General features: G+C 36.6%; 1 protein-coding gene and 1 long non-coding RNA gene across 2 annotated transcripts; one reads left to right on the forward strand and one right to left on the reverse strand.

Annotated features, from left to right (window-relative positions):
* The first annotated feature begins 747 nt into the window (after positions 1-747).
* On the forward strand, positions 748-9,015 carry LOC149843298 (uncharacterized). Its single transcript, XM_089999708.1, has 6 exons — positions 748-780; positions 2,777-2,892; positions 3,654-3,665; positions 3,978-4,357; positions 4,635-4,703; positions 8,722-9,015. Exons 2-6 carry the CDS (start codon positions 2,854-2,856, stop codon positions 8,735-8,737), a joined length of 516 nt encoding a protein of 171 aa, XP_089855834.1. The 5' UTR covers positions 748-780; positions 2,777-2,853; the 3' UTR covers positions 8,738-9,015.
* A 1,995-nt stretch (positions 9,016-11,010) lies between these two features.
* Positions 11,011-13,462, reverse strand: LOC149843299 (uncharacterized). Its single transcript, XR_016431129.1, has 2 exons — positions 13,061-13,462; positions 11,011-11,203 (listed from the first exon to the last, which is right to left on the reverse strand). It is a non-coding gene; the product is annotated as an uncharacterized LOC149843299 (long non-coding RNA).
* Positions 13,463-14,420: the final 958 nt, after the last annotated feature.

The following is a 14,420-nucleotide window of genomic DNA, read 5'->3' on the forward strand; positions in this document are numbered from 1 at the left end:
GCTTCTTCCTCCTCTTCTCTCAATCCTTCTCTCTTCGGTGAATTTCTTCTCAACGGGCGATGCAACAGCAAAGGAGTGACCCTTCTTTCTCCCAACCAAATCCGTAGTAAGTAATCTTCCCTCTTTCTCTTCCTCTTCCCTTCTTCTCTCTATCTTCTTCTTTTAATCCATTTCATTTTAATCCTCTGTGTTATTTTTCATCTAAGCATCGCATCAGTTTTACTGTAGTCGCATTTCATCTGTTTACTGTAGCAGCATTCATCTGCATAAGCATCCGATTTGCATTAGTTTCTTTTTATTTTATTTCCCTCATACTTCATCATCGGATGGCAGATCTGTGCATCATCTGAATCAGATTCAATCAGATGTCGTGAAATCAGATCTACCGGACTTCCTGTGCTTGAGGTCGGAATCTGCTTCAGCCGGCCGGATTTACTCCATAGTTGCTGAATTTGCCCTATATATTGCCGTGAATTCAGATCAGCATCTGCTGATCTGAAGTCACGATCTGAATCTGCTCTTTGTACTACCGAAATACCCCATGGCATCTACCGTGAAAGCAGATCCGATCCATCGGATTTGCTGGAACTCCTCTGTTTGGCCGTGAAATCCCTCTTCACAGCACCTGAGTCATTGCACGTCAGCTTGTAGCAGCCATCATTCACGGCTGCTTCTTCATTGAGCATCAACCCATCTTCACGGTTGAGCACCATTCACTCGGCGCCTGAGCATCTTCACGGCTGTCCACCTGAGTCACTCACGGCTGATGTGGTTTTCATGGTAAATGAAATTTCTGTCGTGAAGCCCCTTTTCACAGATGCTTGTTTTTAAAGTTTGTTCACGGCAGTGGTTTTTCACTTCACAGCATTTGTTTTTTTTTTAAGCATTCTTCACGGCAGCTTTATCTCCATTTGATTTTCATAGCTGCATTGCATTTTAAGCATTGTTAGTTCAGGCACCGCATTTTAGGCATTTTCGTTTTGACTTTTATTTAGTCATTTTTGCATGCATATCATTGTATTTTAGGTTTAGTCATTTCATTTTAAACGTTGCATTTTAGGTATTTTCATTTTAGGCATTGCATTAGTTTTTATTTTTCTCTTTTCATAAATCTTGCATTTTATTTTCGTGTTTTCCATTTACTTTATGCAATGTACTGTTAGTTATTTTCTTTTATGAGATTACATTCGTAATGTCATTCTTGTTTTGGTAGTTAGTGTTAATTACATTCCTGCAGTTACATTTTTAGTGTAGTGTTAGTTTTTTCGTCTTTCGCTGCTTGTGTGTTTGTGTTTCGCAGAAAAGTGCAGAGCGAAGGCAAGCGAGCAAGATACGTGGTGGCACACGTCCGACATGCGATACGAAGCACAAGCATAGAAGAATTTTTGCTTTTATTTTAGAATTTAGGAATTTAATTCTGGGTTTGTAACAAGTCTTTTTAAATCCTCTGCGTAGGGTATTCATTCATTGTAATAGCTAAGTAGACTAATTTTTCTCGTACTTTTCATTTTTGGCAATAAAGAATAGTTAGTTGTTTGTTTGAATACGAAATATTCCCGTTCCCTGAGTTTGACCCGGTCTCTACCACTAGTGAAAACCGGTTTTTATTATTTGATGTCTGGTTTTCACATGCTTTCATTTAAAAATCTATTCAAAACTACAACAGATCTTTAAAAAGACATCATATGGTCATCAAGCTCCCTGGATTTTGCTAGAGAGCCCGAGCATACTTAGAATTTTTATTGTTTTTGTCCCTTCTGTTTTTCAGTTAGCTTGTTATTAAGAATAGTATAACTTTCTCTTCCCAGTTATTAATAAAGTTAAGTTCAGTGAATTTATTTTCCCTAAGTTTTGTTCTCTGTTGAGACGATCCAACTTGCTACTCTGCAACGAGTGTAAGAACTGATTTAAAATTATTATTTGGTGCGCAGTTATTGATTTAAAAATATTGTTTTCAAAATCGTCACCATTATCTATGTTTACAAGGACTAAAAAAGATAATAGAAGATAGAGAGGGAGAAAAAAGAAAGAAGAGATAAGAAAGAATCACGAGCACTCTATCACAAAGAGAGCCTCTCCAATAAAGAACACGAACACATGAACGCTCCGCCACCAAAAAGGGCACCACAATCTCACAAATACTTAAATGGATTTTGCAAAAGAGACCTTATCCCTTCCAAATCTTGAGTGGCACGCTTCTCAATGCACCAAAAAACAGCTTGATCTCCAAGCTCTAATACCATGAAAGGAAACACAATCCTCCGAAGATGTTTACCAAGAACAACAATGTGGACACTAAAAAGCGTTTCACCAATACACCAAGAGAACACACACAGGCCATAAGATGGGCTCACACACAAACACCCACTAAAGGGACAAACACAAGGGATGAAAATAATATTTTATTGAACAGTGCTCATGCAAGAAGCATACATTAGATAGGGGGTTTCACCTCTAACAACCTAATTAAACTAACTTAGTTATACACAAAATATATATATATATGTATATATATGTATATTTACATTTTTAACAGCATATTCCATAACATCTGCCAAATATGAGTTAAAACTGATTCTTGTTTGCCTTAGTGTAACCCAAAATCCTGACTTAGCTTCAAATTGATCTCCTAAAAGTCCAATGATAATTTACAGGCCATGGTCATGATGTTTGCAGTTTCCTATGGCAGTTTTGTGTGGCTTTGATTCCTATGTTTTTGGTACAAATACCATGATGTGTTTTGATGCTAAAAGGACGCTAACACCATGTTCAACAGGACTTGCTTGCTGATATCAGAAAAATGCTTGCCTGGACTTCAAGAAACTTTGGAGGAGTTCCTTGGTTGCTGGAAACATGCAGAACAGAAGCATCACTATATACTTGAAAGTGCAGGTCTGCCACAAATATCATTTGAATGGTATATTTATCGTTCTTCCTTGCCGGTAGAGAAGTATGTGGAGGTTTGCAAAAAATTATGCAGTCTCCTTGGGGAAATTTTGAACAATGGTGAACTTGCTAGTTGCTGGTTGGAAAAAGCTGATTTGCCAGAAGAGAAAAGGCACGCAGGATCACGTTTTGGTTCCACATTTTACTTCTTTTGCCATTTTTCTTTTGCTCAGTTTTCCAGGTCAATCCTTTCCACGTTTTCTAATTTACGAATAGGATGGTTTGTTTTCAACCTACTGTAGGTGTAAATTTTGTTTTGATGCTTGTGTCCTTCCAAAGTGTCCATATTGATTCTTAGTCTGTTTCTCAGACCTCTAGGTGAACACTTCTGTTGCTCAGCTTGATGGTTGAATTCTTTCATGTAATCTTTCTATTCTAATTTCCTCTTGCAGTAACATTGTCAGTATCAGGAACTTGGAGTTTTCCATCATAATCTTTTGATTGCACTAAATTTACATAACTTTGGCCATTGTGTGTATTTGTCACTTTCACTGCCATTGGTTATTGTGCAATGGGACCTTTAGGGCGGTGAAATTGTTCATGACTTCCTGGCAGTCACATTGAAGTTGTAGTCGTGCGAATCAATAAGTCAGTAGTAGTCAAGAAAACTACATTTTGTGAAATGGTTGAGAATTACTTAATGATGAGGGGCGAGAGTTGGCTAAGTCATGGGAATTCTCTAATACAGGTGTGGGACAATGTTGCAGGCATGCCAAAATGTAAGCTTTCTTTTGGAGATTGTATGACTTTTGAGGACATCAGATGGGATCACAAATGATAAGTGTTCTTCAATATCCTGACGCTTAGGGAACTCAAATTCTTTCCAAGTCTTCCTACAAACTCTAAAGATTTTTTTTTTCAATATTAATAAATCCATGATTAGTTTGTGTAAGGACACAAATTACTTTAGTTTCAGTGGATATCTGCAAAGGAGTGAATTTTATTGTTTCCCTTTTTAGTTGGTTCACATGTTTTTAAAATCATTTTGCTTCATGTCTTCTATCTTCAGAATTTATTTTAAATTTCTGCAGGAGTTATTGCAGAAATTGCACACTGTCTGTCATCCAAAGAATTCAGACTCATCATTTGATCCTGGAAAGCCTGAGCCAGTAGAGTGTGATCATGCTGTTTGTAGCACAGATTATGCTCTATCTTGTGCAGAGGAATATGCAAGAACTAAAATTCAACATACAGACATTGATGATAATGTCAAATTGAAAGTTTCATCTCATTGTCCAGCTGTACCTTGTTTCTTCAAAGCGTTTCACCCATTTTTCTGGTTCTTCCGTTCTACCACTTTAAAGATAGGGGATGCTCATTTAGTCGTCAGCCATGGAAGGGCCACACTTGGGGGAGTATTCATCTTTGCAGTTCTCTACATTTTTCAAAAGAAAAGGAACACTTTAAAGCGGTAATCTATCTGCTTTATCTTTTTTCTATGACCTAAGTATATTTTCTATAGACCTATGAAGAAAAATAAATGGTGGAAGAGTGCCTTGCTTATGTGAAAAAAATTAAAAGTGGAAGAATTGCCTCAGTTGATTGAACTCATGTTCTGAGCATTTTATGGGAATGTTAGCAAGCATATGGGTGCTTTTTCCCCTCAATAAATCAGTTTTAAATTTTTCTCCTGCAAAAGTCACAGCAAGGATATTTTAGTGGTCATTTATTTTTTATTTTTCATGCAGGTTTGCTGGTAGACAAATATCAGGCCTTAGAAGGGTCCTTGTTGATGCATGGCAGCTTGCATTTTCTATGTAAGTGAACCCTCTTGCAGCTATTCAACTGCTTTATGTTGTAATGCACGGGCACAGATAACCCTGCATATATTTATCACAGCTGGTTCTTTGATGTATAACAGTATAAGCAAATGTTAGTACCTTGTACTCTCTCATTTGTGCTACTTGGGAGGCAGAAACAAATATTGAATAATTTCCCTGGAAGTGATCAAATTCTCATCACTTTATTTTATTTCTCTTGTTCAGCTAGCAGACGGGTCCTTCTATGAATATAAAGAAGTGAGCAGCTCAAGATTTGCACCATCCTGACCTATAAATTGCAAGCTTAGCTCAAGCAATGCATCCCTTAAGGTTTTGAGGAAAGCTCCACCCTTTATTCACTTTTTTTACTTAAGTTTTAGTTCACCCTTTTCTAAAACTTTTATATGTTTGGTTGCATACAAATGTAATTTGGAATCTCATGCAAATGAGATAATAAATTTCATTTGCACAGCTAACCAAACATGTGACGGGGAATCCCATGCAAATGAGAAACGGATATTTGAAGTTGAATCTCATGTGGTTTTAAATCATGTAGTGGAATCTGTGATTTAAAATCATATAACTTCAAATCACACGAGATGCAACCAAACTCAAGGTGTAAGATTGTCATAGGGTTTAAATTGTGGAAAATGACCGTACTGTACGGATAATTTGACTCGAATCCTTAAAAACCCTATAATTTTTTATATTCTCTCGATATCCAAAATCACAAATATCCGACATCGTTAGGACCTTTTTACCCTTCGCAACTGTGAATTTATGCCTTATTGCGATAGAATTGTACCACATGTTGGCTAGTTTCAATTCCCATTTAAATCTATAATCACTGGTTTTTTCATGCGGAAACTCATACCTCAAGAACCATTTGTGATTTTTTTGTGAAACTGAAACCACCAAAATCGCAAATATCCTACGCTTTCGCATATATTTTATGAAATTACAAAAATATATGTGTGAAACTCTACTTACCACTAAATTCGCAAATATCCTACTTTTTTTATATACTTCATAAAATTACAAAAATATGTGTGAAACTCTATTTATCACTTACTACTAAATTCTCAAATATCCTATTTTTTCACATATTCTTCCTGAAATCACATAAATTTATGTGTGAAACTATACTTACCACTTACTACCAAATTCAAAAACATCTTATTCGCATATACGACTCGATATCGCATAAATTTATCTGTGAAACCCCACTAAATTCACAAATATCTTACTTATTTGCAGATACTACACGATCTTGTATAACATAATTTGTGAATTGCCTTATATTGCAAATATCGTACTTAATTATTTGCGAAAGTATGACACATGCGATATTGTTTATTTGTTGTGAAATATTTTCTCGAATCAGATATAAACCCGATCTGGTTCCCAACTTGATTATTTTTGCATAATCTAGGTTTTTTTTTTGTCTTTTGTCCCCAACCAGTGGTTCCTAACCTGCTTCCCTTTTGACAACTATTCATCATAGGCATTTCATCATTGTTGAACCATCGACGGCGTGTTTTTTTGGTAAGCAAATGTGCCCTTTTGTTTAATGGCTGAATCAAACACTGTTCCATTTTGTTTAACGATTGAGTGAAACAGTGTTTGTTGTTTTTTTGGCTTGAAATAAAATGTTTTTTTATTGTTAATAACACAATGTTCTCTTTTTTTTAATGCTTTTTGAAACGCAAATAGTTTGTTTGTTTTTTTGCAATGCTTGTTCAATATTCCTTGTATTGTTATTGTAGAAAAAATTGAATCTTATTATTAATACAATATGTTCAATAAGAAAAAGACGGTGTCAAAGGGAAATTTTGCACATCATCTGAAATTTTGCAAGCAAAATAACAAAAGGTAATGAAGAACTATGAACTGGGTCATCCTGGTTATTTGGAAGCATGGCTTAGTGTGTAAGTATGTAGCGATTCCTTTGCCAAAAATGTGAGTATCCAACGTTTTCTACACAAAATGCACCATCAATAATCACATACAGTTGTGTTCAAGCATTGAGCTGAAAAAAAAAACCCGAATTGTCATATAGTGAACAACTACAAATTTCAAAGTAGACCCTATTTAAGGCAGAATGTGCAGAAAAAATTGAGCAATTTATAGGCACAATCTTGTCTCCCATCTCGGAAGCATCTAAGGAGGGGGAGGGTGACCCATTGGTTAGCTATGAGGTTGTTGCTAATCTCAATGTCCAAATAAATGAAGCTGAAGATGCGGACACCTGCAGTGGCAGTGATAAGAGAGCAGAGGAGGTACCTGACCTAGGGGTTGAGGTTAATGTAGACAATCCTCGGGAAGTAGATGTAAGTGAGGGTCATGTAGTTGGGTCGGATGCGAACACCACTCAGGAGTCTGATGTTGTTCTCCATGCGCAAGAGAAAGTGCATGCTCCGACAAAAAGGTCGCAGTGGGAAAGAAGGTCTGGTGCTCGTAGACATGTATCTTGTTCATTTATTATTTTGTAATAATCATTGATTAAATTGAAATTTCTACTATACATTAATACAATTGATTAGTTTGTCATGCATGTGGAAATTTATTGCAATTGACTAATTTCATTGATTATATATATATATATATATATATATATATATATATATATATATATATATTGCTACTATACTTGAATGTGATTGATTAGTTTATCGTGTATGTGTGAAATATGTAGAAATTTATTGCAATTGACTAATTTCATTGATTATATATATATATAATTGATTAGTTTGATGTATGTGTAAAACATATAGAAATTAATAGCAATTGACTAGTTTGATTGATTATATATATATATATATATGGAGAGAGAAATGAGTAGCTGAGCAATTGGGTGCAAGATCTTAATACCCTTTTTTGAGAATCTATCCCCTCTTTTCTAATTCTCTCCCTCTCTCTCCTGTCCCTCTCCCTCTCCTCCTTCCCTACAACGAGCGGATCAGGAGAGAGTGAGGAGCGCCGCCACCGGAGATGGGTCTCACTCTCCCTTTGTCACCGCCATTTCCAGAGATGGGTCTCCCTCTCTCTCTGCCGTCATCGCCGCCAACGATCGATGTGAGGCGCTGCAGTTTTTGCCGATTGGGTAGGGTCCCCATTGTTTTGGGATGAAGGCGTAGTTGTTGTTGTTGTTGGTAGGGTCCCCATTTCCCCTTTCTCGTCTTCCTTCCAATGGTTGGTTCTCCAATGGTTAGCCCTCTCCCTTATCTGTGATTTTTGTTGTTCACCCATCTTTGATAACCACAGAACAATTATTAGTGTTTTGCCTGTTTGGTGAAGAAGACTGGGACCTCGCTAAGATTTCCGAGGGAGAGAAGATTGGACTGGATGTCCATCTTTGGAGTTGTCGATGTCGTTAATGAAATGCAAAGGCAGATTTTGAAAGGGCTTCTGTATCTTCAGTCATGATAATCTTCACAGATTGGTTGCACAGATCCCCTTTTGCTCATCTTTATTGGGCTTCAGCTTTTTCCTTTTCTTTATGGTTGCAGACTCATCTTCTTTCATTTGATTTTTTTCACAAAAAAAAAGGGGAAAATCCAGCATCTCTGTACAGATTTACCGACAGTGAAGTGAGAATTTGTTGAGAAGTGCTTGGCGACCATTTCACAGTCTTCCTGCTAAAGTGCTGCTAAAATATCCATTCCCATTCTGGAGCAGATTCAAGGATTTTGGAGTATAGGGAACCTATAGCAGAACTCAGTCCTCTTTACCAACAATCTCTTGTGTCACCCCACTTAATTAATGGGCATCGCTATAACCTATGCTTTCAATGTGTATTTTGATAAATGTATGAAAACAACATATGATTGTTGTCATATGTATTGTAGAAAATCTCATTCTTTATCAAAATGTTGATGATTACAGGTAGACAAGAGGTTGCAACAAAAATTGCAGCTTTTTTGTGCACAAAAATGTTAAAGATTACTGTATTAGTCATTTATTAATGGATTGTATGTGCAAGGGATGTATTACCGATGGTGCTTTTGGCATGCAGAGAACATATGTCCTAGCGGTGGGGAATGACGAGGAGACGAGGAAGCTGCTGACTGGGGCAACCATTGCAAGAAGTGGCGTATTGCCAAACATCCACAATTCCCATGCCAAAGAGGATAGAGAATGTTCCAGAGCCCAAATGGTCGACCTCTTTTTTGTGAATCGGCATTGGAAGCAATTCAGTGAATTTGTCTTTTCATGTGAAACTTCTAATACATGGGAGTTGCAATACATTATTAACCCAGTAGTCAGTTATTGTTGTGCTACAATAACCAAGTGATTTAAGCCTTCAAGATACTATGTGGCTCAGATATAACTTGCTTGAATTGATAGATTTTTACAGTTTTATTTTTGGTTTCTTCTTTTGTATGTGCTTGCAGCTTGGCTATGATATTAGCCTGAGTACGCAATCACCAAGGCTATGTCCCTACATCACAATGAGCCCAAATTTGCCACCCCAAGGCTATATCCCTGCATCCAAATCAGACCCAACCAACATTTTGTCCACACAATCATACAAGTGGATTGCACAAGATACACACAACACTGCCATCAACACTACATCCGTACACAATTCACAAAGTGCAGCCCTACATCGCAATGTCGTTAACCCCCAAGGTTATGAAGCGAGATAGCACACATGCACCAAGGTTCCAAAAGGAACAATTATATTATGATTCAAAAGGTGATTACAATTTAACACATAGGGGCCTTACACAGAACTAGGGCTTCCTTGTTTTTAGACCAGTTACAACTTGCTCTTATTTTTGGAAACACATGAAATGATAAGTGGCTTCTGTATGAAATGATTTATAACAAGCTTTCTTGAAGCCAAGTACTTGTCCAATGAATTCATCCCATCCTCTATATGTACCAGGCTTTCGTCCTTCAAAAAACACATCAAACTTTTTGCCATCCATATTCTGCAAATAACGAATAGACAAAAAAATATACATAAATAGATCATCCAATTCACAAGAATAACAAAAAAAATCATTCCAACCACACGCTAAATGTAATTATAAAGCAGCTCAAGCCTACAATAGTAGAGATAAGATTGCCACTTTATTAAATAAATCATGACAACAGATTGCATGGAACTGAGCAATGCAAAAATGGTTTAAAGTCTATCTTTTAACTATTTATTGGCAAAGATGCCTATGTGCACCGGCTTCATCACTTGATGCGTACTCGTCTTCACTCACTAAGAGGCCCAGACATGAGAACCGAATGTTAGCTGATAACTTCCATAAAATTTTGCCTATACACTTCCATCACCCAAACAGAATACTTCCCAACAACATGCAAATAATTTCCAGAAAGAAAAAAATAGCAGACTAGAATATCGGCTTTATTCTTGCAATACATGACCAAAGACCTGATAACTTCTGAAATTTGAACTGCAAAACTGGGTCAATAATCTCACTTTTTTTTTGCTTGCAGATTTCTAAAGATCATTTTCAAGATGTAGTGATTAATCCTTGAGAAAAGGCTTTGTTCCGGTGGAAGATCCAAAGTTTGAATGCCAAATGGGGAGAGTTCACCTAAGAAACATAAGTTTTTTCATAAATCAATCGTACTGTCATTCACATAAGCAATCAGTTTTTTCTTTGTGAAGCATTACAAGAAGCACATTTTACAAGCATTTAAATGCTCAACATTGTCATAATATTCAAATTACGTGAGACATTCATAACAAACCAAAAGAGACCAAATTTACCACTAATATCTATCTAATCCAAAAGAACAAAAAAAGCATAAAAAAACAAAAAAAAAAGAAGAAAAAAAAAGAAAAAAAGGCGCTAAGAGAAGAAGGGAATGAACAAAAAAAAAAGGTGGGTAGAATGGAAGAAAAGAAGAAAAAGAAGAAAGAGAAAAAAGATGAAAAGGAAGATGAAAGTATACCGTCCCTCAAAAATCCAACCTTTAAAAACTTTCCCAAATCCCAAATTTTGAGAAAAATTTAAAACTTTTTATTTATATAAACAATCCACATGGTTCCCCAAAGTAATATACCAACAAGTTCATCTATGACTACATTCCAACCGTTCCAAATACTAGACGGCCCACCTGAGTACAAGCGTGAGTGTATATTAGCCTCTTAGTATCAGATCCAGTACGGAATCATCCATAGACACAACTTGATTAAAACTATTACTCTAAAGGCTTCTTACACGTGAAAAATGAAATACGAAAGACAAAATGTATCAAGATTTAAGATAATTGAGGAGTTACGTAAAAAATTAAAGTTCTAGACCATATGCAAGAACATAATAAAAATGAAATGATAGAATTTAAAAATGTTCTCATTCCAAAATATTACACTTCTTTACATGTAAGGATTCAGACAAAAAGTAAAATTTACATAAGTTTTTAACTATCTCAAAACTTTTGTCTGATCCCTCCACGAATCGTACTAGGTAAGAGTAAAGCCTTCAGCTACGCAGCAACCCGCGCTTCGCTTCAATCCTTCACGAGGTTATCTGTAAAAATTATAAGGCATCAACCATGTGCCTCTAGAAAACCAAAATTAAACTTAAAGAATGCGATTCAAGTTGAAATGATGCAATCAAGTGTAATTCTCATCATTTTAGAAATGAGAGTCAAGAAAATCCACCTCATAATAAGAACATGATATTCAATCACATAAACTATCATTCATTTCATGGCCTTCATAATTACAACACTTGTATGCATGGATCTCAAATTCATTCTCATTTTAATTCATGGTATTCAATTTCATATTCATTCATATACATGATAATCATTTGCATAAATGAATAAAACTAAGAGTTTATAGCATACTCCAAAGTGAAGTAAAAGTGCAATATATCATCTAATGTCATCATTCACTTTCTTTATGCTAAAAAAGAACATGCTCATGTCCAACTTATGACTAAGGCATGCATTGTTTCAATTACAAATTTATGTCATTTATCAGACATTTATGCATTTTGTATTCAAATATAATAATGAAACATGTCTTATCTTGACTCCTTCCGTGTGCCTCACACACACAAGCACCTCACGTGCATCAACCAAGCCCTTGGCTTGTAACAACATGTCAAAATCATATGACCAATCATAAACATATCTTTTTCGTTCACATGTAACAATTCATATGCAATAATCATGTCAAACCTTATAAGTTTCTACATGCTCACAATATATGATTATGCATATGAAAACAATTATTCTAAAAATCTAATTAATTGTTTCTCTTGTTATTCAAATCCATCTGGTACAAAAGAGGGTATAGACATCCAAAAACAACCATAGGAGTATTCATTATTTTATGTATTTTTTATTGTCCTCCTATGTCTTAACTGGTTCTTTCTTGAGCGATTCAACTCTACAGAACTAACTTTCAAATTTCTATTACACAACATAAATTACATTCTAAATTTTTAGTTTAGAAATCCTACATTTTCGATGCGACAACAAGTAAAACGAAACTCAGGATCCTGAAGATCCAGTGCAATGACACATGACGTGATCTACTCGTCCCTCTCACAACGAGAGAGCGCTACAATGCTGCACAAACCATAATAACTTTTATCTAAATACGCTTTCGCACGAGTGATAAAAATCAAAACAAAATTTGATAACCCGATTTGCAAAAACTGAAAAGCAATACCCTGACAAGCCCAAATCATATTGAACAGCCAGGTGGTGCAACTCCACGGGCTGCATGCTGCCCCATGCAACACCCCAGTGAGGTAACATCGAGGTATTGGGTTTCAACGAAATGTATATATATATATATATATACTCATTAGAACCGAATCCAAACCAAGGAAACAAAATAGGAACCGACAATGCAAAGGATACCCCCTGCTGTCATGCACAATAGCCCTACATGATTCCCAAAGTTGGGAATCAGGCACACAAATCGAGAAAACAATACAAATAAAATTCGGCTAGAAAAATACGTAAACAATGCATAATCCCTGGTTGAACAAAAAAAAATAGTACACGACATAAAAGGATGGGCATCCCTATCTTAGCGATTTCCAGTGCCCACGTAGCGCAAGACAGAATGTCGAGGCATAAAAAAACAACAACTATAAAGCATGCCTACGATTACAGATGGAATGCATCAACACAATGAACTTCATAATTTGATTATAGAGAACCACCCTGGTTCTCATAAATCGAAGAGGAAAAAGGGGCTTCGCTTCCCCAATGCGCAAACCCCACCCGCAAAGTATAAAGAGAGGGAGAGAGGAAGCGTCGGGTGTTTCAGTGATTGTGGAAACAACAACTTTAAGGGAATACAAGATACAAAACGAAAAACAACATGAAAGAGAGAAAGGAAAAAAAGAATGCAAAGGGAATACCATGTCTGAATCGTGCAACCGTGGCAGAGAAACGGATGGTCGATGATGGTTAGGGCTCCCGAGTGTGTGGCAGCAGCATCAGGGTTGCAGCAGTGGCTGGCTTCTGGCGAACAGGAGGAGGACGAGGGCGACAACGACGGGGGTTTCTGGACGGCACCCGAACGGGGGAAAGAAAAAGAGGAGGGAAGGGAAGAAAGGGGAAAAGAGGAAGATGAAAAGACTGTGGTGCTCACGACGGCGGCGCAGGGTGGTCAGTTGCTGGCCGACGTTCGGACGGAAGGGAAAGAGAAGAAGGTGAGGAGAGGGGTCGGCTGGGGGTGTCAGTGACGGTGCTGCTTTGGTAAGACCGCAGACGAGGAAGGGAGAAGAGGCAGTTGGCTCCGTCTGAGGTAAAAGAGGGGAATAAATGAAAGAGGGGGTTGGGCGCCCTAATGGCCTTGCCCTTCCCCTTTTGCGAGAAGGAGACTGGGTCCGAATCGGACCCGGTTTGGGTCCGGTTCGGTCCCAAACCAAAAGACATAAAAAGTAAAGAAAAATAATAAAAAGAAATAAAACAACGAAGACCCTAAACCTATTTAACGAATATCAATATATTTTTAGACAAAAATTATGGTTCTAAATCAATAATTTATTCAATTAAAACAATTCTCATAGTTAGTTTTATGACCAAAATACCCTTTCACAAAATCATTCTAAGAACCATTAAAATATATCCCCTTAAGTTTGAAACACCTCAAAAATGTTTAAATGGTTTTGTGACTCATTAAAATAATTAAATTGAATATTTTAATAATATTTTATTTATGGCAATGGTTAAAATGACCATTTTACCCTTCTTTGTCAGAAAGATAAAATTAAGCATATAAACACACAAAATTGATAATAAAAGATAAAAATATATTTTTAACTCGAATTAAGGTAATTCCTTTATTTATTTTCTCTTGAAAATTTATAGGTTTTATAGAAAGAGAAAAAAAACACAAAGAAGAAGACGGAGGAGAAGAACATAGAACAAAAAAGAAAAAATAGAAAAAGGAAAAGAAAGAAAATAAAAGAGGGAGAGAGAGTCCTGGTGGGGAAGGCGTCGCCGATGGACACAGGGCTCACCATTGGAAGGAAGAAGGAAGAAGAGAAAGGGGAAATGGGGACCCTACCCAATCGGCAAAAACTACAGTGTGTCGCTTCGATCATTGGCAATGACAGCAGCAGAGAGAGAGGGAAACCCACCTCCAACAACAGCAGTGGCAGAGGGAGAGTGAGACCCATCTATGACAGAGGCGTTTTTCTCTCTCTTTTGATCCATTGCAGGAAAGGAAAGGGAGAGGGATATATATATATAACATGTAAAAATTTATTGTAA

Source organism: Nuphar pumila, chromosome 3 (genome assembly GCF_984573655.1).
Source record: "Nuphar pumila chromosome 3, dmNupPumi1.hap1.1, whole genome shotgun sequence".
Lineage (NCBI taxonomy): Eukaryota > Viridiplantae > Streptophyta > Magnoliopsida > Nymphaeales > Nymphaeaceae > Nuphar > Nuphar pumila.

Bases quoted from the DNA above. Each gene is read 5' to 3' on its own strand.
- LOC149843298 (XM_089999708.1), top strand. From the start codon at position 2,854: ATGCAGAACAGAAGCATCACTATATACTTGAAAGTGCAG. The intron at 4,358-4,634 runs GTAATCTATCTG...TTTTTCATGCAG, and splicing joins AAAAGGAACACTTTAAAGCG to GTTTGCTGGTAGACAAATAT.